Genomic DNA, 12171 nt, shown 5'->3' on the forward strand with positions numbered 1-12171 from the left:
ATTTTCCTTCTGAAATAAGAATTGTAAAGTACAGTAGCTTTAAACACATCAGCAAAGTTCCCAGAGTCCTTTTTTGGCTGTATATAACCTTCTTTTTTAATCTTCTTTCTCTATAGAGTGAATTCAGTGATTGTACTGATCTGAAGGAAAAAGTGTTAGAAAATTGAAGCTTCAAATGTTCTGTCTCTCTTTCTTCTATCTTTGTCTCCTTGTGTTATTTCTCTTCTTTGATCTTGAATGGAAAAGTAGCAAGTTATCTTTGTCTTGAAGAAAAAATACAAGATTTCTTAAGAGATCCCTTGGTTTCTCATGCTACTTTGCCTGTAAAAGTCAAATTCATTTTGTCAGAGAACTCTGTGTTAATGACAACCTACTGACCAGGCAGTTCAAGCTGTATCATTAGTGGCTGAAATGGCAGACAAATTAACATAGAACCATTTGGTTTTGTTTCCAGTAGGGCAATTCCCTTCCTATGTAAGGATAAATATAATTTTTACATTGTAAAGAAATAGAAGTCAGCCTGCAGGCATCTTAGTTTCCCCACTTCCATCATTTTGAAATTATCCTGAGTTCTGGGGAAGGTTTTTCTCTTGGGGAGTAAACTCTTATTTGAATTCTGTCTGCTTAGCTACACACAGGAGAGGAAGGGGGTGCTCATGTTGGAGTTTTTCTTCAGGAGTTGTGGAAAATATGACACCTTGTCTTGCTACAAGCAAAGTTTTTTAACTTTACCTTAATAGGGTTTTACGTGTGGGTGAGGGGAGAATTACTGGAGTTATGTAGCTCAAGATTTTTCTCCTGTAACTTTTAAACACCCAAGCCACCCACCTGAGTGAAATGGGAGCTGCTGATATTAAAGGCATCTGGAAAGGTGGCCGAAAGTACCTGACACTATGACAGGACAAATAAAAATGTTTCAGAATAAGTACTCTCTAAAATAAGGCCTTAAAAAAGGAAATACAGACATAAGGTTGGTGGATATAACTATGTGTAAGGCATTGCTGTATTGTGCACTGAAATATCTAATTTAACACAATAATGTGTTAATGATCTTTCTAACAGCAGATTTCTCTTTTAAACGAGTACTAGTGATGGAACATCTCTTTTTATCTTGCTATCATAATAGTTTGCTGCTTGGTAATGTTTTCAACATGCCTCCAGAAATGGGTCAGTAATGGTCGCAGATGTGCTGGAATCCATCAGGCAAAGCCACCCGCAGACCCTGTGGACAGAGACGGTAATGTCTGAGTAAATAGCTTTTCTTTAGATTTTTCACTTAATGTCCTTGTAAGGTGGAGATGGAAATTAAGTTCTGTACTGTTGTTCTAAAGGAGTGTGTTTTGCAACTGTGTAAAACCAAATTCAATCTGGGAACACGTCTGGTTTTGAATAAAATACACAGCTGAGATGGTTTCTTGCCACACAAACTAAGCCTGGATTAACAAAAAGAGATTGTCATAGCCTTTCGTACATTAACGGGCTTTTTTGTTCATCCTTTGAAAATAGCTCTGCATTCTTCCTCACTGCACAGACTGTAGAAACATTAATTTTTGTAACTAAGGCAGCTGAACCATTTCATTTTCTAGTATATTCTAACACAAGCTGTGCTTGCCCTAGTCATGGAAAGTTCAACTGACTGTTGCAGCCCTCCATCATTTATTACAGTGTCTCAAGTATGCAAAGAGTAGACTGGTTGAACTGCATTTAATTTGGAGGAAACACACTATAGTTTCTGCATCAGAGCATGATTTTGATGGATTTATCAGACTAAGTCTGACATAAAAAAGATCAACAAAAGAAAAAGAGATTCCAAACTAAAAACAAGTCCTTCATTGGGTACCACACACATCTTGGAGAGAAAGAGTTTTTATTATTGTTGTGTGTGGCTGAATCATGGATGATGAAAGCAGGGATTGTGTGTGCAGATGCTGCTGGAAGCCCTTAATGAGAGGGGGATGCCAGCAAGTACAGAGGGACTTGGAGGGTGGAAGCAGCTGTGCTGTGAAGGAATCCTAAATGAATTTCAGAGCTGATTAAGAAAGAATTGGACATCAGGAAGGACAGGGTGAATTGAGAGAATTTTTCTAAGTCGAGTAGGGATTCAGAGGAAAAGATTTCATGAAGTTTTGGCTTACTAGAATAAACAGCAGCCTCATTAAACAAAAGGTTAGAAGCTATGGAAAAGATAAATCCATTTAATCTGATAGATTTCTGTGAAATAATATCAAGTTTTTATACACTACTTCTAAAAATGTTAGACTTAACCCTTAGATAATTAAACTTCTTAACATTCCCTTGCTGAGGGTTAGGTCAAGCAGGGTGATGACTGGAAAGGTAACAGATTTGATCAAGTGCAGTTCTACCTTTTGCTTGCTTTGGGAGGGCCTGTGCATTCCCATAAAACATGAACAATATTTTACTCTATCTCTTGCAGAACTAGCATAGTTGAGAGTCCTCTTGAGCATCCATCATGTCTTACGATGATACAAGTGACTGATGGCAAGATGTCACCTTGCTTGATAGCCAAACATCTCGGTAAGCTTGAAAGGCATAAACTGAGGTGGGGCAGGAAAATGCTCCTAGGCTAGAGGAAGCCTTGCTGTATCTCTCCCTGCTAAAACCCTTTCTAAATAAATGCAGGATGTTAAATTGATGATCTGTAAGATTGCATTGCACTGCTGTACAGTCAGCCAGCTGAATTAGGAGAGCTAGACAGTACTTAGTCATAAAATGGTGTTGTGCCCATGATGTTATCAGTAAGGAAATTCATACTATTGCAAGGATGCAAATGATGGCTTAATTATATGCTCCTACTAGCATAAGATGCTTTTAGATCTTTCCCTCAGACTCATGTACTGTGCTAATTAACAGTAATCCAACTGGAGGATCCCAGAGCAATGCTTCTGCATATTTTTTTCAGCTTATGCTGGAGCTCTTATGTTCTTTTCTTAAATAATTAATAATCATTACTGCCTGCTGTGCTGTGGGTATGTGCCAGTGATCTCAGATCCCAGCACATTTGCACCATTCCTGTTCCTGTCAGCGGCTTGGGTTTGCTCTTTGTGGAGGCTTTTATGTTAAGCCCTTCATTAGCTGGCAGTGGGGTTTGGATTTCAGTGGCATCAGGCTTTGATGTCATTAAGTAGCAAGCTGTTAAAGGAAGTGCCACCTATTTCATTACTGTGACTATTTTTATGCAATTAACTTAAATGCCGAGTAGAAAACATGCATTTTATTAAATAACACTTGGTACACAAAGCATTTTTATCTCCAGGAACTTACCTTGCTGTCCTCACCAATGCACCCTGTAAGGAAGCAGGGTTACTGTTAACCTAGTGGGAAACCGTAATGCAGATGAGATGGAGCAGGGTGAAGAGCCTTTGGCGGCTTCTGTATTCTTTGTTTTTTAGTTTTAACTAATTCCTCTCTGTGCTCACTGCGGTTTTACTCTCCTTCAGCCCTACGTAGGTGAAGCATTACTTTATTTTTGAGTGCTTCAGTGACTAAGTGACCATTTATTCCAGTTGGAGGTTGCCATTTTCTGTATTGGCTGAATTAGCTTGAGTTAAGCTGTACTGAATGTTGCAGTGTCTTTAACTTTCTTAGCGCAGGGTTACTGAGCGGCCCCACACCCTGTTGTGACGCCGCTGTGATGAATCTCGGGCGGCCCCAGCGCAGCAGCTGCGCTGCCCGGCGGGTCCCGCTGCCCCGGACCGGGAGGGACAGCACGAGCTCCGGGACACTCGCCACCGCGTCCCTCCAGAGGATGTTTCCCAAGGTGAGTGCGTGACCCGTCTGTCCCGCGGAGAGGCTCCGTGCCCGCGGGGTGCCACCGCCGCAGCGGGCCCGGCCAGCGCTGCCCCCGCGGGCGCGCCCCTTCCCCGGCCCTGCCCCGCGTCCCCGCCCCTTCCTCCCGGCCGGCTCTCGGGTGCTGCCTGCGGCGCCGCCGCTACCCTGGGCGCCGGGACGCGGCGGGTCCCTCCCCCGGAGCCGCCCAGGCACCTCCCTCGGGCCGCCGCGGTGAGTCACGACGGAGGAGGAGGAGGAGGCTCCGCTCGGCTCCGCTGTGCTGCTCTCGCCCGCCCGTGCCGAGCGCGCCCCGCCGCCGCCCGAGCCGCCGGAGCGCCGGGGCCGCCGGCCCCGCACCAGGTGAGCGCGGTGCCCTTTGTGCGCGGCCGCGAACAAAGGCGCTCGCCCGGGCCGGCGGAGCGGAGCCGGCCCGGGGCCTCCCCGCTCCCCGCTGCCGCCCCGCCGGCGCCGCCGCCGCCGCTCCCCGTCCCCGGCGCGGGGCCGCGGCCCCTGGCAGGCCGTGCCCCCCCCGGCACAGGTACGGGAGGTGCCTTTTTAATTTTGTGGCATCACCCCTTACGTCACGAGGCGCCCTGTTCCGCGGTGTCCGGACAGCCATGGCTGCGTTGCTGTGGCAGGTGAAGTCGTTCCTGCTGAAGCTGCCGAAGGTGCGCTGGAGCCGTGGGGACGGAGGGCAGGTGTCACGGCCGCGGGCCATCAAACGCCGGGTCTGCACGCCCCGCTCAGGGCAGCCCCGTCTGCCCGCGATGCTCTCGGCATCCCGGCTCTCGCCTGGGAAAACGCCTCTCGGACAGGGTTTAGTAAAGGGCTTCCCTCGGGGGTAATTCCTACCTTGGCTAAAAATTGTGTTTCTAGAGCCTCTGAGGCAGCACTCGGTAACTTTCAGTTTAGATGGACAGTATTTGTTGGCACACGTTAGTTTTTTACCTGTTGGGAAGATGCGTGAGAGAGGGACAGCATCACCCTCTGGATCAGAATGTATTAGTGCTCCAGAGACAAATGAGACATGATCCTCGTTTCTGCTCACCATCCAGATGTGCTTCATCAGGGCATGTTTGCCTTTCAGACTTGGGTTTGCTTTCTCTTCAAGAAGAGAATATTTTGCTCTGTTATATATCATCTTTTATTTGTCTATTCCTCATCTTGGCATGTTGAACAGGATAAGCTTTGATGCTCTGTGAGATGAGCATGAGACATTCTGCAGATGTGAGGATTTAAAAAAAGGAGCAAAACACCAAACTCCAGCAGACTTTGGAGGCAAGTTAGGTGTGCTAGTTCACAGTCCTGGTCGAATCTGGCTCCAGTATGGTGAGAGGCATGTTTAGAGAGTATTTAAGAACACATTTTTAAATACATTTACAAAATCCTGCTATATTTAGTTTTTTTGGCTGCTGAACTTGCTGGCTTTCAATTTCTTTTGGCCTTGGTTATTTTTGGAGCTCATGTGTGATGTGAAATAGCCTGCTGAAGAAGAACCTCTATGTAAATGGTGAAAAATGAGGCCAAACATGTACTTCAGTTGGGTTTATTTTGAAAGTACAGGTATTCAAGGTGAGGGAGCATACAGAAAGCTATGTGTTGTTGCTTTTAAAAATACAGGCTTGTTTTCTTGCCAGGCTAAAAGCTACTTTTGCCACGACAAACAGATTCATCTGGAAAATGGTGACAGGTGTACTTCAGATACATTTCTGTTGCTTCACTTTGTCCTTAGCTGAAAAAGCATCAACAGTTTTTGTCCCTCTGGCATCTTGGTAGAAACTGTCAGCTCCTTCGGTGTAATTTAGAGCTGTTGGTAAGGGGATTTGTGTGCTGTCTTAGTTGATGTGGTACACGGAAATAATAAATCTATGAAGCAGTGTGTAGGACTGGACAAATGCAGAAGCAAAGGCCATTTTGGAAAACTTAATTGGTAATGGGTTGGACCCAAATCTGCTTTAAAGCAGTTTTGTCTTTTAGTTCATTGTAAGCATTGCAACAAGTTATGGAAAAGTTACATAGGACAGAAAAGTGCTTTCAAGACTCTTTTTGACATCCAGCTGGCAAGACAGTGAAATCTTCAGCAGGAAACTCATCCCCTGGGCTGGCAGGAGTCACGGTGATAAATCCCCTTGTGATCACCGGAGCCGGGGCCGCACTGGCCGGAGCTGTGTGGACAGCGAGGGCTGTGGCTCACAGGTGGGAGCTTCTGTCCCTGTCGTAACAAAAATTAGTTAATGCTCCTAAGTGTCACTGGACAGAACATCCCGTTGAGTGTTTGGGAAAGCAAGTTCTGAATCCCAGTTTTGTGGGAAATCTGTAGCTGTGTCAGTTTCTGCTCTATTCCATCCTTTCCCCCATCCAGGGTTTGAGAGTACTTCACTTTGCAAGAGGAGAGAGACGTTTCCAAAACAATTTGTGTTGTTTTCTAAACAGAACCAAAAGTGAATGGAAACAAAACCTAGATTTTGTTTTACTAACAATTAATTACTAACAATGACTGTGATACATATCTGCTGCCAAAAATTCAAAATCATCCTGCACTTGCATGTGGGCAAATAGAGCTAATACCTAAATGTGCCTGATGTGGTGAAGCTGTTAAAGGTTGATGCTTTGCCTAGGAAACAGTTTGTCAGAAATTGATCTATATATGTGTTTAATATAAGTTTTTCCTCTCCGAAGTGTTTGTCGTCTGTGACCAACACAAACATTTATGTTTTTTACTAAGTATTTCAGTTCCTAAATTGGTTGTTGACTGCAAAGCACCCTCCTGAGCATCTGACCTAGTTTGAAGCATCAAACATCCACCCAAGTGCTGTGCACGGAGAGGCAATAGGGTTTTATAGGCTGCTGTTGGATATGCTGGGAGAAACTTCCTGGAGAATTTTTTCCAAAAAGAAGTTTGGTATCAGAAGTATTTCTATACATGCACAGGCAAAACTGTATTTCTTTTTACTGCAAGCTGTCATCAGATTGGATTTCCTGCTGAAATGCAGCAAGGACAAGGCAGCTGTTACAGCTGCACCACACCATTGGGTGTATAGTGCAGAAGTGATGGGGAGAATTGTAATCCTAACAAATGTGCCATCTGAAATCACTTCTGCACTATACACCTATTCCACATCCAGTGTTGGTAATTTAATGGTCTTGCTTCTAAGTACAAGGGAGAAATGATATGCAAATAGTTTTGAAATGTGCTAAAAACTTTTTACCAAGTAACTTAATTTCATTTAGGAAAAAAACCCCAAACCACTTTGTTCAGTGTTGTATCTCTGAGAATGGAGGACTCTTACAGTTCTTTTTCCCTTTCAAGAGCTGTGCCCTGTCCATGAGCTTCCATTGGCATGAGAGTGCAGATAGAGCAGAGTGAGCAAAACTAGAGGTGAGAAGAAATCAAAGATCAGCAAATTAACCAAAACCCATTAGTTAGTAGTTGAATAAGGAGAGCACTCTCCTGACTCTCAGATTTATTTTCAGCCTTGGTGTTGAGGAAGCATTATATAACAAATGCTGAAAAAAGTGAGGAAAGCTCATTCTTGTTTCTCCTCACTGCTGGTGATCTGACAGAATGTTACAGAGCTTATGTATGGTTTAAATGTCAGTCTGAATTCAGAAAGTGTAGTCATACTTCTTACTTTTCAGTAAATTCATCCAAGTTTTTAAGGTATCAAATCTGCCAAGCCTATTTCTGTTTTCAAAAATAATACAGATATAGTTATTAATGCTATCTAAAACCAAACAAAACAGCCTAATAATCTCCAAAAAATCCCCAATAATTTCAACTTCTTGCATTATTGGAATTCCTGTGACTGACTAAATGAGCTACTGATTGGGGTACAGAGATGGAGTCAGTAGATTTGTACAACCATTCCACTTGTCTCAGGATGTTCTGTTTCATTCCATGCAAATACACAGATCAAGAATTTATTTGATTTTCAGCAAGTCCATTTTCTCTTGTTATGAGGGCAGCTAAAAAATATGGAAACAACTTAAGTAATCAACTCTGTTTATGACCATGACCAAGCTCAGAAACCTTCTGACTCAGTTTATCCTTCCATAAAATTAGTTGACTACTTCACATGAAGGTGGAGATGTTTAATTAAAGTGTAATTGTTTTGCCGCTGAACTCATCCAGGTCCTGATTCAATGCACACTGAAGTCAGTGAGGAGCTTTTAATTAATTTCCTTGAGCTTTAAATAAGTACACATGGACGTGTACCTTTAAAGGAAATGTGACCTAAATTTTTGCAGCCGAGTTGCTGTAAAGGAGAAGTATAAATCCTGAAACAGCTTAAGGTAAATTGAAGGAAGGCTTTTTGTAGAATTGAGGAGAAGGTAGTGCAGCTGTGGAATCTCTGGTGCCTGTTGCCATATTAATGTAATTTTAATGGAGTTTCCTAACTTTGAGTGTGCTGGATCTTATGTGGAAAACTGAAAATTTCTTTGTGCCTTGGCAGCTTGCTCAGTTGGTTGGGGGAGGCAATATCAGACTTCAAGATAAACACAGTTAACTGAATGTTTATACAGAACCGATCAGCAGTAACACTTAAAATATAATTAAGAGTTGATGCCAAATTGAGAAAAATAGGAGCATTCATGTCTTCTTAGCTGTCTTTTTTCAGGAATGTCTGTAGATGCCAAATAATACTCATTGGTTTATGTGGAATTCGTGAAGGGTTTTGCTTAACTTCAGAGGTCAGAAACGTCAGGTTTTGCTAAACAGAACTTTTATAGCTGAAATCGTGGTCAGCAGCTACAATGAATTTAGTAAAATAAGCCTTTCACAATTCACATCAAACTGTTTGCAACCATTCTCTTACTGTTTCACTGTCAAGATTCTTAGTTCACTAGCTTTTACAAAATATGTTTTAATCTTTATTTAAAGTACTGTATGTGAAATAGCTCGTGTGAGGCACTACAGTTTTGGCCCCTTGTTTTTCATATATTCATTTCATTGCTCTTGGTAGCTGCAGTTTTAGATTTAACTGCTATCGGCTCCTGCCTTTTGTTGAGCAGCTATCCTTTATAAAGGTGTACTCTAACTGTGCTTATGGTTTGGGAGCTGCAGAAATCTGGCTGCACTTCCAGTCATTCTCTTTGCCCATTCTGCCTTAAATTGGTGGCGGCTGGGTGCAGTCCTGCTCTTGGAAACTTCTGAAGTGATCTGGGATCTTACAGTGGTTTTAACTTGTGTAAGAATCAGCTGGTCTTGAGCATTGTTGTGAATGGTCTCTGGGCTAACTCCTGTTGTTACTATTGTTATGTATTGGAGTTTGATTAATCTAAATAAATATTTTTACATATGGTTGCCTTTAACGTATATGTGTTGTGTCTTGCCTGTGATTTTTCCAGTTCCATTGTGCTCAGGAATTAATCAGTCCCAGAACCGATGCGGCCTTGCTAAAACCCTTAAGGCCCTGCAGTCCGTGGGTGACTTTTCTCCAGCCCACATGTGTTTGTACAGTGCTAAAGGGACTCTTCAGCTGTCAGACCACTGACCCCATGCAGGTTTATGTCACAGTTCACGGCTAATATAATTAAGGTAACATTCAGAATTGTGGCTAGGGAGGAAGGAAATTGCATCCATTTTCCTGAGAAGTAGGAAGTCTCTTGAAGGCAAGATTTCCTTCCTTGCAATCCCACTTGGCCAAAACATAGGGAAAGCAAAATGTCCGTGGTAAAATTGGTGCGTAATTAGGCATTTGTTTTAAACTAGTGAATGTTGAAAGTCCTCTCTTAAAACTGACAAGGATTTTTTTCCTTCCTCTCTCCATCAGGTATCTTTGCAGCAGTCTTGTTTGGTGACCTAAGAAGGGAACAAAAATCCTTTTCTTGTGCTTTTTGTTTCGAGTAAGTCCTTCGGAGAAGAGAGAAGCTGGCATACTTTTGCACATATAATTAAAAGAGCTACTGAGACCAACCTATGGAACACTATCCAGGAGAAGTCTAATGGATTATTATTTTATGAAGGTCTTAGGAGCAAAAGTCTCTTGCCCATATTATCCAGTAACATTACTGATGCTCACGGATCACTGAGGAGGCAGAGTTTGTGTTCTGGTTAGTACCAAAGAGATGATCAAGGCATGTAGCCACATTAGACAAATAGCCATTAATTCTTAGTTCAACTCACAGCAAGAGCTATTAATAATAGATCTCTTTAAATGGATTTGAAAATTAAATCTTGATTCAGAACTGAAACCTCTTCTTTGCTTTTTTTGGTTATTCAGAGCATCCATGGGGAAAGCAGCACAAAAGATTTTTTTTTTCCCAAGGCAAGATAACTAGGTGACATAAGGGCTGTGTATGTCACATTTTACAGCAAATTCTATTGATGTATGAGGCCAGAACACTATTTCATGTTGTTGTCCAATGGTTACACAGTTTTGGTAGTAAAGAACTATTAATCTGAAAGTCTCTGGTCCTAACAATGTAGTTTGATACAGTGTTGCAAAATACTAAAATGCTAAGTAGTCATCAACCTAATAACAGCTCACGTTTTAATTGCTTCTAAAAAATCTAGTTAGCCCTAATCTCTCTACTATAAAAGATTTATGGGCATTTGCAGTGTGAAAATGTGTGTCTGTGACCTGGCAATAATGATGTTCAGGGGTCAGTAAAAATTACAGGGCAGCACAGGCCACATTTACATTGAAATCTCTCTCTGATACCTGGGTATCTGTAGATCCTGTGTTGATGAATACCAGAGAAATGCCTACAAATACATATAGATATATATAAAATATATAGATATATGTACACACACGGTGGGGAGAAAGCCTTTCTGTGCCACCACTTGTGACCTCTGCCATTTCAGGTTAAATGTACCCAGAACTGTGTACTTGGGCTGGGAGAAGTTGGTCATGCCAGCACAGGGAGTTCGACTCCAGAAATGGCACTTCTGGCCCTCGGAGGCTTTTACTGTATGATTGTGAATTGAAATTCAATGTCATTGTTATTTTAACTGCTTACAGATACTTACTGGAATTTTTCCTGTTCTCAGTTAGGATCTTGCCTGTTTTGATTAAGGATTTTTGCCCTGCTTCTGCAGGAGGCTGGACCCGATGACCCCACTGCGGTCCCTCCAAGCTCACCCATTTTGTGATTCTGTGATTTTAGACTGTTGTCTTTTCATTTCTGATTGGTTAACAGTGTCACTTGCCTTTTTGTTAAAGTTGTCTGAAACATCAAATTTTTGCACTAGATGCAGTTTAATGTCAAAAATCTGAATATGAATACACTATTAATGAAACTGGTTGGGAACATAACAAATATTGAAGTTCTTCACCATTAGCAGTGCTGGTAATTCTGACTGTCCTTCTTCATGTTTCTGTTTCCTGTTCTAAGTAACTTGAGAATTGCTGAAGAGGCAGAAAAAACATCCTGCTCCTTGGCACATTCACATACCTGCATCAATTTTGACATTGTACTGGGTCGTGGAGGCTTATTTTAGGTTCATTATGAAGAGAGAACCAATTTCTTGCTTCTACAGTCAAGTAACTCTTTATCAATGGTTATATTTCATGAGTGCAGTGTGTTTATGTCCTGTGTATTGTTGTTTTTTACCCCATTGACTTTAGTTTCTTGATTATAAATGTCCCTCTTCAGCAAACCCCAGACTTAATACTAATGATCTGTAAGTTCTCAGGGGATCCTGAGTCCAGTGTTGCCACTTTGTGCAGAACTGCTTTGAAAACGTGGCTTTGGTCATAAAGCTGATTGACCTGGCCACGATTAATGGTCTTCCTGTTCCTTGTGCATTTCTGGGAATTGGCCTTGGCTCAGGTTCTGCCATGACCACAGAACAGGCCTGGGGACTGTCATTGGTGTCAATAATTAATAGTCAAAAAATATCACACCTCATAGGTGTTCCATGGGTACATGTGTGGACAATGCATGGCATGCCAACCATATAAAATGGGGTGGGTATGTTGAAAATCATTTATTGATTCCTGTAAGTAGTTGATAATTTTTACCTGTTGTTCCATTTTTTCCACTAGTTTATGATTCAAATTAAAATAAAACTATGAAAATAGAGCTAATTTCTCAGAGAAAAGAAAAGGCATCTCAAATCTAGGCCTATGTGCTGGAAGCTTCATTTTCTGCTTCTGAAATAAAATATTTGCAGATAGATCCACACAAAGCTTTTCTGTACTGTTCTGTTTTAATGATGGATGCTGAACACTCTTTTAACAGCAGTAATTCTTCAGTGTGGGATACCTGGTAGTTAAATCGTTGGCTATCTGTCATTAGGGCCTAATTTCCTGCCTAGAAGATTTGTAGCTTTGTTATAAATAGGAGAAGAGGTGCCTGAGCCTCTGTGGAAGATGCCCATGATTAGGACGAGAGCAGCACTCATCCCTCCAGCTGTTGGGCACCATTGTGAGT

The 12171-nt window shown here is 42.2% G+C and overlaps 1 protein-coding gene and 1 long non-coding RNA gene across 4 annotated transcripts in view; one reads left to right on the forward strand and one right to left on the reverse strand.

The window, feature by feature from the left end:
• Position 1: 1 nt before the first annotated feature.
• LOC116454588 lies at positions 2-3612 on the reverse strand. Its single transcript, XR_004244145.1, has 2 exons — positions 3283-3612; positions 2-1222 (listed from the first exon to the last, which is right to left on the reverse strand). It is a non-coding gene; the product is annotated as an uncharacterized LOC116454588 (long non-coding RNA).
• CTNNBIP1 (catenin beta interacting protein 1) overlaps positions 1155-12171 on the forward strand; it is a 27839-nt gene continuing 16822 nt past the window's right edge. Inside the window, exons 1-3 of one of the 3 annotated variants that reach the window (XM_032131349.1) lie at positions 1155-1237; positions 2435-2535; positions 3612-3778. In XM_032131349.1, the coding sequence (XP_031987240.1) occupies positions 1185-1237; positions 2435-2535; positions 3612-3778 (321 nt within the window). In that variant the 5' untranslated portion in view covers positions 1155-1184. Of the gene's footprint in view, positions 1238-2434; positions 2536-3611; positions 3779-4091; positions 4150-4362; positions 4458-12171 lie in introns of those variants that run through there. The other 2 variants (XM_032131350.1, XM_032131351.1) reach the window with 2 other exon arrangements.

Source organism: Corvus moneduloides, chromosome 22, assembly GCF_009650955.1.
Source record: "Corvus moneduloides isolate bCorMon1 chromosome 22, bCorMon1.pri, whole genome shotgun sequence".
NCBI lineage: Eukaryota > Metazoa > Chordata > Aves > Passeriformes > Corvidae > Corvus > Corvus moneduloides.